This window comes from Cupressus sempervirens, chromosome 1 (assembly GCF_028749045.1).
Source record: "Cupressus sempervirens isolate cs-2001-9-10 chromosome 1, ASM2874904v1, whole genome shotgun sequence".
Classification (NCBI taxonomy): domain Eukaryota; kingdom Viridiplantae; phylum Streptophyta; class Pinopsida; order Cupressales; family Cupressaceae; genus Cupressus; species Cupressus sempervirens.
The window spans coordinates 482,118,597-482,142,076 of NC_143118.1; the positions used below are offsets into that span (position 1 = coordinate 482,118,597).

The window sequence follows — 23,480 nt, forward strand, 5'->3', positions numbered from 1 at the left end:
GTATGCTAGTATGCATCAACAGATTGCTTTAGGTATGTTTTTATAGTTTGCCTTTTTAAAATTTTCTAATTTGTGGATCTTGATTCTCCATATTTGCAGGGTCATTGGCCTTTTCCAAGTGATCATATTATGGAGGTAGGTGAATGAATTTATTGTCAAACATACAATAATATTGATCAAATTACTAAATATTCCATATCAAGTCTATTCCTCTGTACAAGAACTACTTTGTTCCACGATGGAATTTGCATCATGGCTATTTATTTTTTCCAGATATCATTGTTTCTTTTGTGCTTACTATGTCCTATTCTAGATGAAGTAGCATGCATCTGCAACATGGCACTTGAAAAAGTCAAACTAAAAATATAGGACAAATAAAAACTGAATTTCAGTTAATAATATATATTAGTAGTTATATAATAATAATAAAATTAAAATAATGTAAAATTGATAATCCATATATCTAATTTTAACATATAACTAATATATTTAATTTTATTATTAAAATTGCCCTTCACCTAAAATAGTAGTTGCAAGTAAGGTATTGCCAAAACCGGTGTCTTGTTAATCTTTTATTTGAACTAAACAAATGTTATTTTTTGAATTCTACCCCATATAAAGGACTAACACAATTGTCATCATGGAATATTTAGCATTGCGATTGTGAAATATGATTTGATAAGCTTTCTCAAATATTGAACTACCCCTACAAAACTCCTGCCTCATTCACAATGAATGTTTTGGATCACTTCAAAATGACTTCCACTTTTAATAAATTCCTAACAGTAGCTAGATTGTTGTCTGATAAATTTTGATCTCACTTACTTCATAGACATAGCTAATAGTTGATCTTCCTTGCTTCATAGTCTTGGCTTATATTTGATCTCAGATTTAGACAACATAATGGTGACTGCCCTCTTAAATCTGATACCTTTTGATCTTAGTTACTTAATATACTTAGGCAATATTTAATCTGACTTAGACTGCTATTTGGTGATTGCCCTCTTAAAAATTCAGCTAAAGATTTGTCTATGTGATCAGCAATATGAATATAAACAACAAAATCTATTTTTACCATGGAAGGTTGCACCATGCAACCATTCAAACAATTTTGGAAAATTAAATGACGTGTTTTATCCAAGATGTATCTGAGATAGTGAAATGTAAGAGGAGCTGTAAGAAATTAAATCAAGCATAGTTTCATTCTTGGCAATATGGCTAGGCTGCTGGCTACTTCCAGAAAATACATCAAGTTGAGTGTCCTACTCGCATCCACAAAGAAGAATTATATCTCTCTTAAAATTGCCACTAAAAATGCAACTCCAATCATGTGAATAAAAAATTCAATAACCTAAAAGACATATAGGCAAAAGGATAAGATGGATATAGTTGGAGGTGCCATATAAGGCTGGGGCAATAGTGGCTGGTAGGCAAAAGGAGTTGAGAAAGGTGACCAAGGAGGAGGTGGACTAGGAAGTGTTGGAGGTGACAATGGAGGTAAGGGTGTACGAGAAGGGGTTGATCTTCAGGAAATGGAGAACTTGGAGGCAAAGGAGGACAAGTATGGAATATCCCAAACCAAATATTTGCTCGATCCTCTGAAATATCTCATATTGGATATTTGCTCGATCCTTCCCAAAAATATATTCAGAACTAAAAATATGCAAATGTCTTACAAAACCAAATCGAAACCAGTAAAAACTCCACCAGATATTAATCCAACTTCTTCTTGAATATAATATTTCAAAACTCCAACATAGGCAAATGTAATATGATACAACGATAAAACTAGAAGATTCTCCACAAGATAATAATCCATTCTTTCCAAAATAATATTCAAGACTTGAGCATATGAAAATGCATTACAAACTAGTAATATAAAAAGCAGTAAACCTTTATACAACTCCTTAAAACACGTTATTGCATTATACAACAGCAATACAATAACCAATGCTAAACAACTCAATCTTAAACACAATTTAACAATCAGATTGGAAAACTTAAAAAAAGAACCTGTAAGCACATACGAGACACCTAATGTGACGTCTCCAAGGACAATGGGTTTGCATCCACTGTCTGTTGGCATGTGGCTCTACGTCCTCATACTAGCTGAAAGTTGAAGCTTTCCAATTACTCTCCCAAGAGAGAAACTAAAATCTAAATAATAAACCAAGCATATCCAATGAATGAGTCTCATCTCCTTTTATCTTCACAATTGTGACTCTTCGACTCCCTTCCAGGCCTTTTGTCTTATCTCTCTTTTTCTTTTTTGCCCACTTTGTAATAATCAATTGACTTTTTATATTTTGAGACCACGCTCTCCAAGTCAGTTTTAATATTATATATAATATGCCCTCAATATTTCTAATGTCCCAAAAAGGGGACATTACAAATCTCCCCTCTTTAAAATTGCTTGTCCTTAAGCAATCAGTACTAGCGTCCCAACGTATCTGCAGGTAGACCGGTAATCCAATCTGAAAGCAAATCTGGACACACTACGAAGCAAGGTATCACTCTACAACCCATCCATCATCCTGATCCCTGGGTCCCATATAAATCTATGAAATATCACTGCACTTGTAGACTGTAAAACTCTGCTTATCCTCGCATGAAATCTCAAATCGAGTAGATCTATAACAAAATTCTCAATAAGCCATAGATACATGCTATCAACACCTGGATCCCAAACGCTAATGGCATAACCAAATGATATGATGAGATAAAAATGTATCCAGAAACTGTGTACCCTAGTAGATGGTGACGACCCATGCCAAGTAGATGATGTAAGAAATGAGCTGCCCACAAGCTGAAATCAACACCAAGGGCGCATAAAAGATAATACTGCCATCATCACTCTGAAGAATCCCTAATTACATAGGGGTCATGAGAAAGAATGAAGCTGAAAAAGCATTCCCTATGATTAACACATAACTCTTCTCAAACCTCCACCAAGACCTGTTTAACTGCTGAAATAAGAAATCCATCTAACCTATATATAAGTTAGAATTTGGAACTATGTAAAGGCTGTACGAGAGAGGGGCAACAATAGTCACTTCACCACACCAATCCTATGACCAAGGTTCGCTGTTAAGAACTGTAGCTTGATCCAAATCTTTGAAGTCAAGGTCATCCTCTTCCTGGAAATCAAGAGGAACTCTCTCTACCTCAAAAAGTGGGTTATCGGAAACCCAAACAGCACCTACCTCAAACAAAGGGTTGTCTATAAGCTGAATATGATCTGAAGTTTTGGAACTTGGTCACTTGGGGCAACTATCCAAATCATACGTCTGCTGAATGGTATCAAGTGCATCAATTACCTCTAAGAAAAATTCCTGCCTCTCTTTATCCTCATGTTCTTGAGAGTGATTCGTGATCCTAATCTGATTTTTTGCTTCCCGAAAAGAAATCCGAGCATCATCTAATGCCTCATGAGTATACTTAAGCTCTCTATTGAGCTCCATAATCTCATTCCTTTTTTTATTTAGTTGATCAACATGCATTTCAGCAACTTTAAGCATGTTATCTTTGTCGGAAAGAAAAAATAAATAATTTGATTTCATAGTTTTAAGAGTTGTTTTGATCAATTGCAAATCAGAAACAAGCCAATTTGCTTCCACTCCCTTCTGAACCTTCCTGTAGAGATCTTCCACCATCTTGTGAGTGTTTTCATAACATACCAACGATATTAGAACCATGCCATTACTAACCTTCAACTAATTCTTTAAGGTATGCATTTCATTATTGTCCTATTGAAGCGGTTCATTGTCTTGCAGTTCCTCTAAATTCATGTCATGGGTATCAGAAATATATGGTTCGTCATTCAAGAATTCTAATCTACTATTACCTTGTGTGTAACTGATCTCATCAACCTGCTTGTCAAAGCTAACCTCCAAATCGCCAATGTAGAAACTTGCACCTTGTGTAACATCTTCTATGTGATCGTGAGAAGGCTGCAAATCAATGGTAGTTGACTAATCTTTTTCAAGACCCTCTATTTAATGATTTTGGTCTGCCAAAAATTCTTCATACACACCTTTGCACTAGTCTTTTGCAAGGAGATCTTGAACCAATTCTAAATACTTTCTTTTTGCCATATCAGTCTTAGTTTGCTGCTCTAGGTGAGAATCTATATAATCACTAAACGGTAAGTCATTTTGAACCTTTGGAGGGAATTTGTTGTATTCCTTATACATGTTGAGTATTTCTACTCTCATGTCAAGCTCAAAGTTTTGGGCTAATTGCTGTTGTAGTTCCATAATAACTTTCAAATCTATAATCGAGGTAGTTTGATCTACTTCTTAAGATTGCCTTTATATCTAGATAGATTCCATCTACAATGATGGCTTGACAAATCCCCACAAATACTAAGTGCTAACAAGAGCCAAGGAGCTTTTTGCTACTAGTGTGGTGTAAACTTTTGGAATGTTGGTACCTAAGAAAATAGATTGCCCTAAGTGCAAACAGCGAGGGAACATATGCCAATTGATTCCGTATTCAGTATGGCAATCATCAACATTTCTAAGGAGCAAATCAAAATACAATGCTGAACACGAGTAAGGCCCTCTTGTAAAGTTTCACTTTCTATCTAGGCATACATTAAGCTTAAACCCTGTTGAAATTAATTTGTTTCAATTTCCACTAACTGAGGATCCGTGATTGAAATTAATTCAGCATTACATATGTCATCTTTGTTGTTGCACTGATTTCATCTCTTAGAGGACATGCAGTGTTAATGGAAGGGGCCACTAAAGATTCAATGCTTCCCAACTACTTCCTGATTCTGAACTGCAACCAATTTCATTGCTCACGTTAGCAGTTAACAATCCAAAAATAACCACGATTTGTGTAACATATTCTGCTGCTTCCTTGACCACGGCAGGCAATATGTTTCCAGTAGCCTGCAAACAGAAGAAATGCAAACCCTTCACTTACATATGAGTGCACACCGCTCTAAAGATTCAAAAAGAAACTTGCAATGCTCTTGGTGCATCGAAGTTGTCCCCAGGCCTCTCTCTTACTACTTTAATAGTTCTACTCTTATTTTGACGAGAAATTTAGAGTTGGACTGATGACAATTGACAACTGTTTACTAATAGCTTGGTATGAGAGTACAAATATCACTGAGTATATCCAGCAAGGGCACTGCTGTTTTGGTTTCCGGAAATGGTCTAGCTTTCTACATGTAGCATGGACTAGGATGGATACCGCCTTTCGTTCTAGACTACCTGCGATCACAACAATACTCACAAATTCCAGAATGTGCATGTGTTCTGTATTCCCAATGCGTCATTCCAAGATCCTAGCTCTACACACTATATTCCATACATCAGCTATGATGTTTCAAGATGTGTTACTGATTATCGAATGTTTAACCTTTAACATCAAGGTCATTTTCCAACATATATTCCAAAATTTTGCTTCCCACGACGGCTATGTATTAATCAAATATCCATGATAAATAACGCTTTCATCTTTCTCAAATTTAAGGTTGCAAAACTTCTACAACTCTGACACGTAATTGACACCATCCAATTCACACCTTAGCAATTTTTTGTCATGGCAAGAAGTGTCGTTACGAATCCTCTTCAACAATAATTTTTAGCCCCTAAATAGTTATTGAACAATTGTTTGTTTGCAAAATTGCTGCAGGCATCTTGATAGCTTCCTTCAATACTTATATTGGTGCCGTGGTGGAGAAAAATTCCTAAGCAGTGTTACAACTCCCAACGTATAGAACAGAGACACATCAGATACTAGCTGGTAGTGATGTTTCCGTCATAAGTGCCTTGTTCTGATCTAATTTTGCCTGTATCTGCGTAGGGGGTCTGTCCGGAAGATGGATATGGTCGACACCTCACGTAACATATGGAGAATTTGAAGATGTAACGGAAATTCTCCTACCGACCATAATTAATTAACGCTTTGGTATTCGATTTTTGGTGCTTGAATTCTATAACTATCCTTCTCAAATACTACTATGGTTCCAAAACTAACGCCCTTTGCTACTGCTACCCGTCAGACCGCACACCTGATATACACCCGCAAGCCTTTAGAACTTCCTCCCGCTGTAGACTAGTATTGTGGCTCTACAAGTTATCAAAACTCCTTCCCAATTTCCAACTGGAGAATGCTCACAGTGGAAGGAGACCTTAACCTTGCCGTTGCCGCTAGAGGCCATCGTTAGACCCTTTGACGGTTGGGAGATGCACGCGGATTTCTTATAGCCTGGATTTCCAACTACTGATAGCAATCAAACCATATTAAGCATGCTGTGCCTTGGGTGATCACCGTAGACTCTCCTAGAACTTACTTGCAGTCACTGTCAATTCCGTATTTCGCTCCTGTTACCAAGCTCGACCTATTATCTCTATCATGACAGAAACCCAAACTATTTATAACTTTGGATTTAGGCTCAATCGACAATATATTTAGATCTTCCATTAGAAACCCACTATTGGCCTATAAGAATGCTTTTTACGAGATAGAAATATAAGCCGATGAAGCATATATTAACATGCAACTCGATAATATTCTTTTTATATCAATGCCACACAAAACTATAGAAGCTCGATAAAATCAATTGTAGCTTTTACTTCAAAATAAAAATATTTCTTGCACCTTCACTAAAAATGATGGCAACAACGGTCAGAACCCACCAAATCAATGCATTATCTGTCGAGAACCATAGTTTTCATTGACGACACCAAAAAATTTAAAGCTTCCATGGAGAGATTTTATATACTCCAACACCAATAGTGCAGCCAACATTCATAGAACTTATTAATGTTCAACCCCTAGAGTTGGCTTCAGAAAGCATTGACAACGACTTCTCTTCAAATATGTGTGCTAGTTATGGACAAATTCATAGAAATATTTGTCAAAAGCCTTTCTGCAATTTTTTTCTGATGATAACTCTATACCCAATAGGATGGTAGGTCATTTAGCTCTGATACCATTGAAATATCCCAAACTGGATATTTGCTCGATCCTCTGAAATATCTCAAACCGGATATTTGATCAATCCTTCCCAAAAATATATTTAGAACTAAAAATATGCATGTCTTACAAAACCAAATCGAAACTAGTAAAAACTCCCAATATTAATCCAACTTCTTGAATATAATATTTCAAAACTCAAACATAGGCAAATGTAATACGATACAACAATTAAATCAGAAGATAATAATCCATTCTTTCCAAAATAATATTCAGGATTTTGAGCATATGAAAATGTGTTACAAACCAATAATATAAAAACCACTAAACCCTTATACAACTCCTTAAAAAATGTTATTGCATTAGACAACAATAATACAATAACCAACACTAAAAAATTCAATCTTAAACACAGTTTAATAGTTAGATTGGAAAACTTAAGAAAAGAACCTGCAAGACACTTGATGTGACGTCTCCAAGGACAATGGGTTTGTGTCCACTATCTGTCGGCATGAGGGGCTACGTCCTCATACTAGTGGAAAGCTGAAGCTTTCCAATTACTCTCCCAAGAGGAAAACTGAAATCTGAATAATAAACCAAGCATATCCAATGAATGAGTCTCATTTCTTTTTATCTTCACAGCTATGACTCTTCGACTCCCTTTATGGCCTTTCGTCTTATTTCTCTTTGTCCTTTTTGCCCACTTTGTAATATTAAATTGACCTTTTATATTTTGAGACCATGCTCTCCAAGTCAATTTTAATATTGTATATAATATGCCCTTAATATTTCTAATGTCCCAAAAAGGGGACATTACAAACTATTGCTTTGAACTGATAGTAAATGAACAATGAGGAATCTCGTGTGATAATGTTTGAACTATATAATCCTTGGATCTTCATCCGATGTTGGAGAGACATCTCCCATTTTAAGTTCCTTGTTAATGTCCCCAACATGTGTTGATGTCTATAAATGGGATTGCTGGAACGCTTGGTTTTATCTTTGTAGGCCTTGGATGGTTCAGCTACCAAATCATTATCATTGGAGTGCATGTGGAAGGATATTGAAAAATTAAATCAAACAATCTTTTTCTAATCAGAATAATTTTTTTATTTACAAAGTTGGAACTTTGGATTGTGGGGAAGATGCTGATTTGCTTGCATTTCCCTTGGCAGTACAAGCGGAGACGGTAGTTATAAAATAAGCGCAGGCCTTGAATACATTTTATGTTCTTTTAAGGCAATGAATAGGGTGGCTATGACAGCCATGGGTATCATTAATGACTCAGATGTTTCTGCAAAAGTACTACGTTTGGTGTTTGTACAGCACTGTGTTTTCAAAAGCATGTTCGCACGCACAGTTTATTATTCTAATTCTTCAAACTTTGTTTTTCATCGTTTTTTTATATTTTCTGTGTCTGACATGTTGCATATGTCTTGAAGGGCTATGCTTTTATTTTGACACATCCTGGCATACCAAAAATCTTCTACGACCATTTCTTCGACTGGGGAAGTTCAATACAAGATCAAATTATAAAGCTGGTAAGCGGTGGTCTCTTTATTTCCTACCACTTTCGTACCAGAATAAAAGTAATGTATTGATTAATTCTTCTCTCAATTTGCATGGCTGCAAATGCAATTTCAGAAGGGTTTGAGAGGGTTAAAAAAGGAAATTATTTAAATAAACACTAGTAAAACTGGAGATCATAATTTAATATTGCAGTGAAAACATGTATGTAATTAAAAATTCTGGTTCTGTACTCACGTAGGCTCATCTCCTGTAGATTTCTTTTTGTCTTGATTTGTGCTCGTGCTTTTAGTTCAACTGATAATTTTGATTTGGAAACCATGCATAGATGCAAATTCGAAGGTCACAAGATTTGCACAGCCGATCTTCTATAAAGATTTTGGAGGCTAATACCCATGTTTATGCTGCAACGATTGGAGAGAAAGTTTGCATGAAGATTGGCGAAGGATCATGGTGTCCATCGGGCAGGGAGTGGAAGCTCGCTACGTGTGGCCATAGATATGCAGTGTGGCATAAGTGATTCTAGTTTTTGCATTACTTGTACTATGTAGGCACGTCTCGATGCCTTAGAAAAGACCGCTTCCATTGAGAAGGTCGTAGTGAATAATTTGGGGGCTGTCTATCCATCAAGATATGAACTGTTGCTTAACTCGAAAGCTAAAAATTGTTATGGGAGCATTCTATTTTGAAATTTGTCTAGACAAGACAAATGAAAGCAATAATAGATGTTTTTTTGAGTCAAATATTCTTGATGTTTCACTATACATATTTTCATCATTATTTAATAGAACAAATTAATTTAAAGTTTACTTTAATTTTATTTGTTCAAATATTTTTGTTGTTATCTAATCTTAGAAATGGTATTCAAAGATTACTACACCAACTAATTATCTCAAGATTGACAAGCCATATCTTCAATATAAGCTGATTTGATATGTTGGATCTTACTTAATAATCTAAATATAGTCTTTTTTTGACACAACCTTTTCCTATTCTTAAAAGAGACAATTTTAAAACATTTAACAATTTAAAATACTTTTAACAAGTAGAAGTGATTATGTACATATGTTCTTGTATATATATTTTTATTTCTTTATCTTTTATTTTTTAATCTATTTTATTGTATATTAAGGTAGGTTATAGTAGTTTTTTTTTTTCAATAAATAATGGACAGAAATCTGGATTATTTATTATGATTTGTTGAAATGAATTATTATTATGTGTTAAGCTTGAGTAAGACTTGAACTCAAGACCTCCCACATGAGAAGTTCACAAGTAACCTTTGTGTTATAGGCTCTTGTCTCGAGGTCATAGTAGTTTTATAGTAGAGTCTCTTCGTGCTTACATAAATTATATCAATAATTCAAATAACATTTGATAAGAAAGATATGAAGAGCACATGATTATACCGAGAGGGAGGAAGGGGGTGGGGGGTTGAATTAGTATAATAACAACTTTTGCAATTTAAAACTTTAATCCAAACAATAACTTCAATACCAAAATAAACAATTATGCACTTGAACAAATAACACAATATTTACATGGAAACCTAATGCATGAGAAAACCACAAGAAATAAATGTTTTCTTGTACACATTGTTCTTTTACAATGTTTTGTAGGCTACAACCTATTTGTCATGTCCCCAATTTTTGCCCTTCCTTAGTGACAACATTTCTAGCAGGGTTGGTCTATTATCTGGTTCCCATAGGCTAGCAGAGCGTAGAGGGAACCAACCCAGGGGCTTTGAGAGTTGTGCATGAGCTTCCCAAGTAGTTCGGAGCAGTAGACAACAGTTCCCTACAATTTAAGAGGGATTCTTAATTTGTAGGGATTGACTAGGAGTGGTCTAGGAGGCATTTGGAGACCTCGGCAAACATTTTGGAGACTTAGAGTGCATCTCCTATTTTTTAGGAGGAACTCCCAGTTTAGTGACAGTTCTTCAGAGGTGCACACAGTAGGGGAGAGTCATTGGGACTCAATTTTGGTTGATTGGGGCTATCTCCTACTTCTTAGGAGCATCCCTAGATTTTAGGGATGGATTGCCAGTTGACCCATCTTGTTCGACATCAGTCACAGACAGGTGACAAGGTCAGATTCATGTTTGATTGGTCATTTTGGGCCTTTTGGGACCATTTGAAAAATATTCTAATATATTTAAATATTTCCTAAGTTGTTGATTAAATAAATTAAAATAAGGTTAATAATATAACCATTTTGGAGTGATAAGGGGATTCTGGCTTCAGTTGATTAGGTACACTTATGTGTTATAGCTCGTTGGAAAGGTCTTGAATTATTATACATGATTTTTACTATCTATAGACTTTTTGGTGCCTTCAACCATGGAATTTTAATAAAGTAATGTTTTTCCTATAGCATGGATGACTTTAATTGGGAAAATGTTATTTTATTATATTTTATTTAAAGGGCAAAAGTGTAATTTTCCTTTAGGGTTCGATTTATAGTTGGAAGGGGATATAAGGAGATGGAGACTTAATTTCTTATTATCTTTTGCATATGAAAAACTTGTTTTTGTGAATTGGCTCTAAGAGAGCAATTCTTCATCTGGGACGCAAACCCCGGGTTCTGGATTGGTTGGGGCGTAGCCCTCAACAGTTATTGGCATTGGATTCTTCAGACAGTGTGCATTGCTATCAGGGATAGAGTACGCCATTCTTTATTGTGGATTCAGGTTGCAAATTTATGGTTTCAGCGTTGTAGATTGATTCTTTCAGCTGGGACGTGATCCTTGCAGTCTTAGGGCCGCCATTTGCAGCATGTACACCCCACGTGGAATATAGGGAATGCTTGTATTCAGCCTCAGATGTATCCTTGATTCATGTTCATTATTCACCATCCAGTTTGGCATCATTGTTGGATGTAAGCCCCTTGGAACTGCATTGGATTTATTATTTGGCTTTATAAATCAGAAATCTGCTTGGTACGATTTATAGCAATTCTGATTTGGCTCTATGCTCTTATTTATTTTCAGACTCCTTTCATGTTTATTGTTCATTATTCATTACTATTGCAAAAACTATCAAAAAACACAAAACAAAAACAAAACTTTCTGCAACTTCTTTCTATTCTCAAAAACCATCAAAGAAATCACAGGAAAATATAGTTTATTAATTTTAAAACTACAACAGATCAACAAGGGCATCCATCAGGGATCTTTCAGTGGTATCAGAGCCTTGATTCTGCCAGCCTATTGGGATTTCGCTTTGCATCTTAGTTTTTAGTAGTATAGGGTCGATTTTTGCTTGGGCATGTTAGTTTCAGTTGGTTAGCGTGGTAGCTCATTATGGGAAAATTGTTAAGAGATATAACCCTGTGGAAAGAATGGGAACAGTCACAACAAAAGTTCAAGCTTCAATTGTAGCAATAGACAGGAAAACTGAAGTAATTAGCATACTTGAGGAGTATAATAGTCTTCCTCAATATGTTAGGGAGAACTTTCATTTCAAAGATTACATTGACATGCATCCAAAAATTTGTCATAAGGTTAAGCTTGCAAAAAAGGAATACCATGCCATAGTTGATGATATGTTTTCATGTGAGAAAGAAGATTTGTGTCAACCTATCCATGTTCATGATAAAAACACCATAATGGATTAGTCACTTGCAGGGTATGCAGAAGAAAGGCATGAAGATGTGTTATCATTTGAGTTGCAACCTATGAAAAACAAAAATCAGTCATCATGTGGGATTCCTAAAGAAGAAATAACTCTAGATCAGGAGGAGACACATAGCACACTATTGATTCATCAAGTTGATCACAAAATGGAAGAGATTACAATCATGGATCAGTCCATTAGGGATGCTGAAAGCATGTTTGCAAGGTCTGATACCTATTCTAATTTTTGCAACAGTAGCTCTAGTCATGTGGTATCATCCATTTCACATGAAGATAATGAGGTTGTTGAGTCTTCCTATGATGGTACTCAGGTTAAATGTGTTGCACATGAGATTTATATTGTGGATTCAAACCACAAAGGTTCTGATTGTGTTTACCCCACCTTGGAAGATGTGAAAAAAGGCTCAAGAGACATGCAATGGATGGTCACATAGAGCTAAGAAGGTCAAGATGCTTGCTGTCCAAGCAAGACAACACTTACAAGAGGTCAAGGAAAGATGCAATCAGCTTGATAATGCAAGAAGACAAAGAGAGTTATACATTAGATCCTTATTTCTTCCAAGGGAAGAAAGTGAAGATGTTGAGCATACAAGGGAAGAGCTTCTTGAGGTAAGTCCACAAGAAGAGCATGTTGAGATGTGTGAAGAGGAAAAGAGTTATGATTTAGAAAACTCAGTTTGGTTTAGTTTGCATCATGAAGTTTATGACGTTCCTCTTTTAAAGAGCCCCTTAAAGGCTCCAAACAATGATGATATTAGTTTCACACTTGATGGACCAACCACAAGTGTTATTTTCATTTGTGTGGAATGGAACATTATTGATTCTGATTTGGTTAGTAATGCATCATCTACAATGGAAGGACAATTGTTAAGATCATATGAAGCATCTTGTCTTAAAGAGATGATTAGGGAGACTAAGAGGCTGCTTACTAAGAAGATATTGCATTTTGATAATGTTTTGTTTGTTTGGCATACTACACTTTGGAGTTTGTTAGTAATGGAAAACATATCAGTTATGGAGATAGAGGTATGGATCAGATTTTGGGCAGCTAAGGCAGTTAATGGGACATGTTATATTCATTTGAACACACCCCATGGACCAACACCTTTAGAGGAGTCACCTACCTTGGAAGGAGAGGCAAGAGAAGACCGTAAAAACATTGTGGAAAGGTATGAACATACTTCTGATTTTCTGACTTTGAACAGTAATTCTCTTTCATCTCATGAGTCAAACTTTGAACCTTGGGTTGGTTGCATTCAAGTTGGGGTGTTCAAGTGTGAAGTTGATCCTTCCCTACCAAGAGTTGATGATATATTAAGTTGCATACCTAGTGGACCAGCTACAAAGAGCCTGTCTTTGTTGAGAATTAGAAATATCTCTCATTCATCAATGGGTTTATCACCTCTTCCATATGATAGGGCAGTGATGTACCTTTTGATTGAAGATTCAAACTTTTTAAATATTACATTGGGCTTTCAAGATCAGAATATAAGGGACTTCGTTGGTTACATGGTTAAACAAAACATTTACTTAACAACCTTTAATGAAGGCACACTAATTTGTGAAAATATAGGTAAAGTTGCAACAGCTGTTTGGAGGACTTGGAAAAGTATTCAACAAACTTTCCTTGCCGATGATTAGCTCCTTTGTGAATTCCTAACAGCTTTGGTTGTTGGTAGTAATTGTGGCTTCATTTGGAGTGAAGTTCTTAGTTGGTTAGATGAGGTACAGTTTCACAACAGCAACATAATGAGTATCAACATACCGGAGGGATGTGTCAGTGCAAAGATTGGGATCTTGGTATCAACATGTGTTGGGCATTTCTTCAGTGGATTCACGTTGAGTTGCTTCACTTTTGGTATACAGATGTTTACATCATAGTAGCGCAGTGGTTGGGTGGAGCAACATTTCTCAGATTGATATGAGATTCAGGAATTGATAATCCTACAATGTTGGGTACAAATGACACATGCTTTGGTTTTTCTCATGATGGCATACATACTTCATCTTCGAGTTTGTCATCTACATTCATTGATATGGCAGTGGTATCCTTGTTGATTGGTGACTCCATAGTCTTCTATTCCTTATGGACTAGTGGTTGTCCAAGTTGGAACCATTTACTACTTGACTTGGCATTGACTACATCCATGATTCAGTATGAGGGCATTGAGGAGTGTTTCTTTGGGACATTTGTTGTTTGACATTGGTATGATGACGTCTATGATATCATTCGAGTTGCTGGTCAGAATTATAGCAGCATTGTTAGGTGGTCATGTGGGTTGGAATACTGGTTTATGGGAGTTCACTTTCACACCTTGCTGGTCTGCTTCATTGTATGTATGTTTCATGGAGTGCGGTTGAGATACTTCATCTCATTCAGCACATTTGGTATTTTGGTTTGGGATCTGGGCCCTGGTCTCATTGATACATTGGTGCTTCAGGGTCCTAATGAATTGCTTCACAACTTGTGGTTCACTAATATTTATATCAGAGTGATGAAGCGTCAGCATGGTGGTTCCCTTTTGAGGCGGATTTGGAATCTTGGAATCACTTGGATTTGTAGTTCAATAGTTGAGGATGTGGAAGCCAATGTAGGCTTACTAGAGTTTCCGCCTTTAGTGTTCCAATTTGGTTCTTTCGGAAAGCAGTTCATTGAGGAGTTGACAGAGTTGGTACAGTATTTGATTGCTCTTCCTTTAGGGGGTGTTCAGGAGGTTATTTGTTTGGGTGCAGTGTAGGACAGTGTTTTTAGAAGATGGAACTACAAACCTTCCAGGATGGCTTGGGACCCTGGGATCATTCTTGATTATGGTATGGACTTGCCTGATGTTTGTGGAGTTGGATTGACATTGCTTGAAGACAAGCAATCTTTGGGAAGGGAGGACTGTCATGTCCCCAATTTCTGCCCTTCCTTAGTGACAACATATCTAGCAGGGTTGGTCTATTATCTGGTTCCCATAGGCCAGTAGAGCGTAGAGGGAACCAACCTAGGGGCTTTGAGAGTCATGCATGAGCTTCCCAAGTAGTTCAGAGCAGTAGAGAACAGTTTCCTACAATTTAGGAGGGATTCCTAATTTGTAGGGATTGACTAGGAGTGGTCTAGGAGGCATTTGGAGACTTCGGCGAACGTTTTGAAGACTTAGAGTGCATCTCCTATTTTTTAGGAGGAACTCCCAGTTCAGTGACAGTTCTCTCAGAGGTGCACACAGTAGAGGAGAGTCATTGGGACTCAATTTTGGTTGATTGGGGCTATCTCCTACTTTTTAGGAGCATCCTTAGATTTTAGGCGAGTTGACCCATCTTGTTCGGCATCAGTCACAGATAGGTGACAAGGTCAGATTCATGTTTGATTGGTCATTTTGGGCCTTTTGGGACCATTTGAGAAATATTTTAATATATTTAAATATTTCTTAAGTTGGTGATTAAATAAATTAAAATAAGGTTAATAATATAACCATTTTAGAGGGATAAGGGGATTTTGGCTTCAGTTGATTAGGTACACCTATGTGTTATAGCTTGTTGGAAAGGTCTTGAATTATTATACATGATTTTTACTATTTGTAGACTTTTTGGTGCCTTCAGCTATGGAATTTTAATAAAGTAATGTTTTTCCTATAGTGTGGACGACTTTAATTGGGAAAATGTTATTTTACTATATTTTAGTTAAAGGGAAAAGTGTAATTTCCCTTTAGGGTTCGATTTACAGTTGGAAGGGGATATAAGGAGATGGAGACCTAATTTCTTATTATCTTTTGCATATTGAAAAGCTTATTTTTGTGAATTGGCTCTAAGAGAGCAATTCTTCATTTGGGACGCAAATTCCAATTTCTGGATTGGCTGGGACATAGCCCTTAGCAGTTATTGGCATTGGATTCTTCAGACAGTGTGCGTTACTATCAGGGATAGAGTACGCCATTGTTTATTGTGGATTCAGGTTGCAAATTTATGGTTTCAGCGTTGTAGATTGATTCTTTTAGCTGGGACGTGATCCTTGCAGTCTTAGGGCCACCATTTGCAGCAGGTACACCCCACGTGGAATATAGGGAATGCTTGTATTCAGCCTCAGATGTATCCTTGATTCATGTTCATTATTCACCATCCAGTTTGGCATCATTGTTGGATGTAAGCCCCTTGGAACTGCATTGGATTTATTATTTGGCTTTATAAATCAGAAATCTGCCTGGTACGATTTATAGCAATTCTGATTTGGCTCTATGCTCTTATTTATTTTCAGTCTCCTTTCATGTTTATTGTTCATTATTCATTACTATTGCAAAAACTATCAAAAAAAACAAAACAAAAACAAAACCTTCTGCAACTTCTGTCCATTCTCAAAAACCATCAAAGAAATCACAAGAAAATATAGTTTATTAATTTAAAAACTACAGTAGATCAGCAAGGGCATCCATCAGGGATCTTTCACTATTAGAGGCTAGTTTTTGCAGGCATTGACCTATTAGAAGTTCCAACTCCCTTCGCCATCTTTGTGAGCACCAACCATTGCACACACACTTCTGTCCCACCCTAATAATGTTGCTTACTTCAATTGATGACGGGCAATTCAAATGCACAACTTCCCTTCTCAATTTGATATTTTTAATCTTTGCTTATATACTTAATCTTCAAGTCAGCTTTTGAATATAATATATTTGAATTTTTTTAATTCCTCTCCCTTTATTTTCTTTTTCTTTTCTTTATGAACACTTCCAATTCTTTAATTTATTGCTTCAATACACCTCTTTTCTAATATACTTCCCTATTTCTTATATCCTTATAAATAGATATATACACCAAATGATAATATGATTATTTTAATAAAAACTAATCTGGACTTCTGTTCAATATATATATACACACACACTTTTATACTCTTTTTTCTTCTATCCACATTTATCTTCTCCTTATTCTCTTCACATACTGACTTCATATACATCGATCCCACATATTTTTTTTCAAAGCTTTTCATATTTATATCTCATTCAAATATGAGACCTGACTTTTCAACCTCTGGTCATGTCTTCAAAATTTAAACGTTATTTTATCGGCTATCATCGTTTATTATTAGTCATACAAAAACGATCTTATTTTAGAATGATGTTATACCAATGCCATAAATAATTTCCTTCTCTCTATTCGAATGTCCCTTAATCACCAAGATCTTTGATACGTGAATATGTCGGGCAAGGTGGTTCGAGCATTATTTGCAGGCGACATCAATTATTTTTGTGTCTTCAACGCTGTTGCTTGCATAGTTCTATTTACATATTCAAATCTTATGATAGAAGGTTTTCCATATACCATCGCTTGGTTCCTTTAATGATCACTATTTTACTGGCTGCTACACAATTCTTACCCTAAAATATAGAAAGAAAAGGGGCTTTTATAGTCTATTATGGCTGACATATAGTAACAGTGATTTAAGACTACCTCCAATGACACTGTATCATTTATAACCATCACCACTTTTCTTATTATTTATATAGCTGCTTTATCATTGATTAAGCGCAGAAGTTGCCGCTGCATATATGATGTCAAAGTCTGGCGTTGATTACACGTCCATGGTCTGGGCGTTAATTATTTGTATGCCAAGAAGCTCCATACTTATTTGACTACTTTCCCCTGTTCCATCTTTCTTAGTGCAGATCTCTGTTTAGTATTTGACTTCTGTCTTTGTATTCTATTGATTTATCGGGCTCTTGCTGTACATAGTTCTGTAGAGTCAATATGCTTGCTTAACTCAATATGCTCATCAATCTCCTTTCTTCAAAGACAATCCTTCATCAATTCCCTACCTTTGACACCTCAGTAGAGATCGGTTTCCTTGATTATGATCAATGGGACATCCGGATATATATCTATATTACTTTCTCAATACCAATAATAAAACAATTATTTCCATATTGATCCTTCAATGTGATCATAAGTATAAGTGTATTTTATAATATCTTATCTTCCATCTAGTCAAATATGTGAGAAATATAAATCAAAATTAAATTCAAACTCACAACCTAACCCTAAAAATCTACTCGGCAAAAACTATTACCGAGTGACAGTTTTTGCTTGGTAGCCAAAGAAACCAAGTGGCAGGAGAGTTTACCGAGTTAGCTCGATAAATGAAGAGCAACTCGGTAGATGAAGAAACAACTCGGTAAATGAAGAACTCGGTAGACACTGGATACCGAGCGAGCTCCGTTGTGTGGATGTCGAGTGAACTCGGTAACCACTGGAAGGTGGAGCTCGGTAGAAGAGGAACTCGGTAGCCACAAGAGAGTGGAACTCGGTAGAAGAAGGCACTGAGTGAACTCGGTAGCCACTGCAGAGAATGACTTCTACCAAAGACAATACCGAGTTCAGACTTATGACGTGAATATTTCCACCATTAAAACCAAAGAACCAAAGCTTGAAATATTCAACAAAAAAAAATTCACAAATGCTAAGAGACAATGAATTCACATATGCTTGCTAGCTTTCTATTCAACTTAGATTCAAACTATTACAAAATCTGGGAGCATTCGGCTTCAACCAGAAAAAATCCTAAACTGGTAAAACTTGAACAACTTCAATACTTAGAAACTTTAAACTTGCAGCTCTAATGGCTGCATATAGTAACGCCTAGAGCAATCATTGCTTCAGTAGGATGAATGAAACAATAAAACATTCAACTTACAGAATGATCAGAGAAGAAACACGTGCAACTGCAAGCACGGAATGAACTTCCTTTTCTCTGCACTCTGACATCTGGATCTACTGATCACTTCTCTCTTCTTCCTTCTCTGCAACTTTTGATCTGCTCTTCTTCTCACTGATCGAATGAATCTGATAATTTCTTTTGTTATACTTGCAAAATGTTTTCCTCCCATTTCTGAATTTGAAAACTCACCCACCGCATTTATGTTTCTATCTATTCTGTTGGTCGTCAGGTGGTAGGTGGGCGTTTGGCTCTAGGGAGAAACGACCATCTGCAATTAATATTCCAACAAAATATTGTCACTGAAGACTTTCTAATACGCACTGTGTGTATTATCTGAATATATGACTCATATTCTATAAACATAGTGGTATTCTCTCTTTCCCATAGTCAAGACCATTGCTGCTTCCTATTATGTAATCATTTGATCTCACACACATCTCATATTCTTTTCAATATTTGAGCAATGTTCCACTATTCTTTATGTAAGTGAATTGTTTTCTACCAATATCATGACTCCATACCATATTTGAGTTTTCATACTAAACTATATGATTGATGTCTTCATAACCATTTCTATCATCTATGCGTTTTCCTCTGTTAAAAATGCATTTGTTGAGGAGGATGTTATTTTCAACAATCTCAACTTCATAGCTTTGACATCAATGGCAATACTTTCATCAATACTTTCATCAAGATATAGTTAAATCTTAAGCATATTTTTGAACTTTAATTTATGGCTTTAACTTATTTTCCAAACTTTGTTATTATTAAGTTTTTTAAAATAAGATGTTAATATGCATTTTGTGGGATATATCAATTGTTTGAAAATATATTAATTTGCATCTTTGGGTTCATTTTTTTTTGCTGTCATGATACATAGTAGTTATACTTCTAATTAGTAAAATAAGATATAGATGAGTTTCTCATCTCATTTAATATTTTAAAACTTAAAATATGATATTTCTTCCCTAATAAACTTAATGGGATGTGGATTATATGAATTGTGGTGCTTTTATAAATCTAAAATTATTCCTTTTGAAAAATTAAAATATGAACATAATACATTTTTTTAATGAACCTAATTACTACTTATCGTTGTTGATTTTTTCCTTCATTGCATACTTTTATTGTTTGGTAATGCTCATGGCTCAAACTCTTGCTCTTTATTTTCAAGTTCATCAAGCTTTAAAATTTAACTAGGTAGAACTCATTTTATTGCTCCATATTACAACTTCTACAATGAATGGTTGTAGTGGTGACACATAGAATGAAAATGAGGTTTTGTAAAGAAATTAAGCCAAGAAAACAACTTACCATACTTATCTTGGGACAATTATGTAAAAAAAATTCAAATTTTTACAATACTTATAGAAACCTTAACATAAATGCACATAAATTGCATGCATATCACAATACAATTATTTATGTGGGGAAACATGTTAAGTTTTTAGATTTTAGGGTAGAAAAGAGGTATAGTGCAACAATGGTGAATAATTACTTGCACATTATGTTTTGGTGTGTTCCTTATTCACCACCCAACACACACACACACACACACACACACACACACACATGAGATGAAGAGGTGCATCTTCCAAAAGACATGACACTTCAAATGGGGCCAATCAAGCTTTCCCACATAATTGAATTATCATATAATAAAATAATATATTTCATATTATTATTATTATTATATTGCCATTAAATATTTAGTCACTTTTGGCTTACTTTTGCATATTTAATTATTTATTGTTGATCTTTTTTCATAAAGGCAACAAACATTAACAATCCCTCTTGGACTTGAGAAGAGGATCAACCAATAAATCTTCAGTCTATAAAAGACCTCAACTTCTCTATCTTCACAATTGGTAGCAGTACCAAAAACATAACTTTAATAGATCTCAAATCTATTATATATCCCATACATAATCTCATGATGTAAAACTCATACAGATCTCAAAAGATGTCAAAATCATCATTATATGCTCTTAAGTATTAGTCTCTTGAGTCTACTGCCTCATCCAAACATCAAATCCCTCATGTCACATACTTCAACCTTGAGTCTACCTGACTCAACCGATATCAAATCCATGATATCAAAAGCTTTGGCTGAATATCAAGTCCATGATATTCATAAAATGCTTCGAGTAATGGCTTCTTGACATAAGTCCATGATGTCACCATGTACTCAACCTATGGATCCAAGATCCACGAGTTACAAGGACTTGATTGACATCAAATCCATGATGTCACCCTTACTAGTATCTGGACATTAAGTCCACCAAGTACTAAATCCGACATCAAATCCATAATGTCTCCTGCATTGGTATCTGCATATCAAATACATGATATTCACCAAGTGCTCCGAGTACTAGTATCTGAACATTAAGTCCACCAAGTACTTAATCCTTGAGTCAAGAAGACTCAAACCATGGATTGCCACTATCCATAAATCATAAAAAAATATAATCACATAGATGAATTTGGCCACATATGCATACAAACAATATAGTCTATGCTATATTCACATATCAAAGAAATGATCATGCAAAATATTAAAATTTCTCAATTATAGACTCAACTATATAAAACAAGTTAGTCTTTGCTATAACATAGCCAATGATCATAACAAATGCAACCAATAATGTAGCCTAGGCTAAAACAGTCTTGGCTAAATGCATAGCCCATAAAAGATAAAAGAAATGCTTATACATATGAATCCCCAAAGGAGGAGTTTATAATGCAAAACTAGGTGAAAGTAGGCCCATATATAAACTCCCTCTTAAGTTCGAGCATCTCTAAGGTGGATTCAATCCACATATGCAAGTTCTTAATTTATCCATGACTATTTTAAGTCAAACCAAATTGAAGTAATTGGGGTCAAACACTTAATGTGATCTACTCCCTTAGTGAAGAGTTTACAAGTTTCCTATCTGCTCCCTCTAAAGTTTAGGTTTAACTACTTTTGGTAGGACTCCCTATCAATGTGTACATTGCAAGATCCCCTTCTGTTATCTAGCCAAAGTTTATGGATAACTTTTCAAGGGATTATGAGTCATTATCAAACCATGAGAATTTTCTGTTCATGTCAATTAGTCAAGATTTATCTCATAATTAATGGTTTAACTAATTTTAATTCTTTAAGTCATACTCAGAAATGAATATAATGTAATATCCCTATTGACATTCAACCTTAAATGGAAAAATATTCTACTATGTTTAGAGCGCACCTAGAAATGTTTGAATGCTCTTGAAAATGATTCCCTTTGACATTTGGTGACTTCATCTATGTAATTTGATATCAATCCTCCTTTTCCGACAAAAACATTCTCGGAGGAAAAGATCAAGGGACATAGCTTTTATGTATAGAAATATAATAAATATAAAAGAGGTTTATTATATTAGGAATACAATACTTAGAATGTTAAAGTTATTAATTTAATAAAAAAGTATATGTATTTTCTTCATATATATAACATCATAGGGTAACTCTTCATTTTACATGTATTCAATAATTCTCCATCTTAAATATACACAAATGTAATAAATCAAAATAATAATTATGAAGTAACCCCATTCTGTCTTACTTTGAGTATGTTTCCCAATCTTAATAAGATATTAATAAATAATTGTTCATACCTTCTGACACAACTTTGACTAGTGGGGCATGACCTTTATGAATTGGATACACCATTAGGCTTCTACATTTTAAATCAATATTTGACTCCTCAAACATATTCCAATCATTAAATAGTGTTTTATTCTTCTTTTAGTTCCTTTTCAATTGCATTGACAAGGTTGTGAAAATAATGGCTAGTGGCTTTTGTGAGGGTATCAAGCTTGATACAACATTCATTAAATTCTTCTGTGGGCTTTTTTCTCTCAATAAAAAACTTGCAACTCTCTCTCAACACACTATTGAAGTTGTTCTAAATGGGATTCGATAGAAGCTTGGGTATACTAAAACAATTCCTTATACTAGGTGCTTTATTTTCAATTTCAACAAGATAATACCCATAAACATACATCCACTTTAACACTCTTGTGCATTCAACAACCTGTACCCATGCATCTCTCACTAATTTAACATGTGATTCAAGTAAAAAAAGAATTGTTAGCCACTTGTTTGATCTAAAGTATGCTCTTGAGATTTGACACTGCTTTGGCCCTGGACTTTGCCTATCTCTCATAATAATGATTGTATATATCTAAGGATTATTTAATGGCTTCCCTCTTTATTTTCTCTTCCTCTATTTTGGATTTTTGATTTCTGACTTTAAATTTCATCAACATTAAATGTGTTGTAGGAATAAAAATCAAGATGTCCTTTCCAATCCCTAAGGCATAACCAACAAAAATGAAATTTGCATGTTTCCACACATGTCATATGCACACAACCTTCATTATTCTCTATTACACACCTACATTGCAGGCACGATTGTGTTCAATTTCCCAATTCTTTGTTTCTACATTATAATTGTTCTTCAACACCCATTCTCTAGCCGTATCACAATCTGTAGGGTGATGGGTCTCTTCCAAGCAACTCCAACAAAAACAATGAGAACATCTGTAGGTGATGTCGTAGCATTTTGTGATTCCAATATGCAATTCCACTAGATACTCAAATTTAGGAAAAAGGACACCATTTGATTCTTTCATTTTTCCCAACATATGATTCAACAAGAAAATGCC

At 35.2% G+C, this 23,480-nt stretch overlaps 1 protein-coding gene and 1 long non-coding RNA gene across 2 annotated transcripts in view; one reads left to right on the forward strand and one right to left on the reverse strand.

Annotated features, from left to right (window-relative positions):
- Nucleotides 1–8,831, reverse strand: part of LOC149578365 (uncharacterized) — a 111,642-nt gene extending 102,811 nt beyond the window's left edge. The window contains exon 1 of the long non-coding RNA XR_016364377.1: nt 8,701–8,831. This is a non-coding gene — a long non-coding RNA (uncharacterized LOC149578365). The remainder of the gene's footprint in view (nt 1–8,700) is intronic.
- AMY2 (alpha-amylase-like 2) overlaps nt 1–9,278 on the forward strand; it is a 113,190-nt gene extending 103,912 nt beyond the window's left edge. Inside the window, exons 11-13 of the mRNA XM_089828529.1 lie at nt 100–135; nt 8,379–8,477; nt 8,792–9,278. Coding sequence (XP_089684655.1) covers nt 100–135; nt 8,379–8,477; nt 8,792–8,983 — 327 coding nt within the window. The 3' untranslated portion in view covers nt 8,984–9,278. The remainder of the gene's footprint in view (nt 1–99; nt 136–8,378; nt 8,478–8,791) is intronic.
- Nucleotides 9,279–23,480: the final 14,202 nt, after the last annotated feature.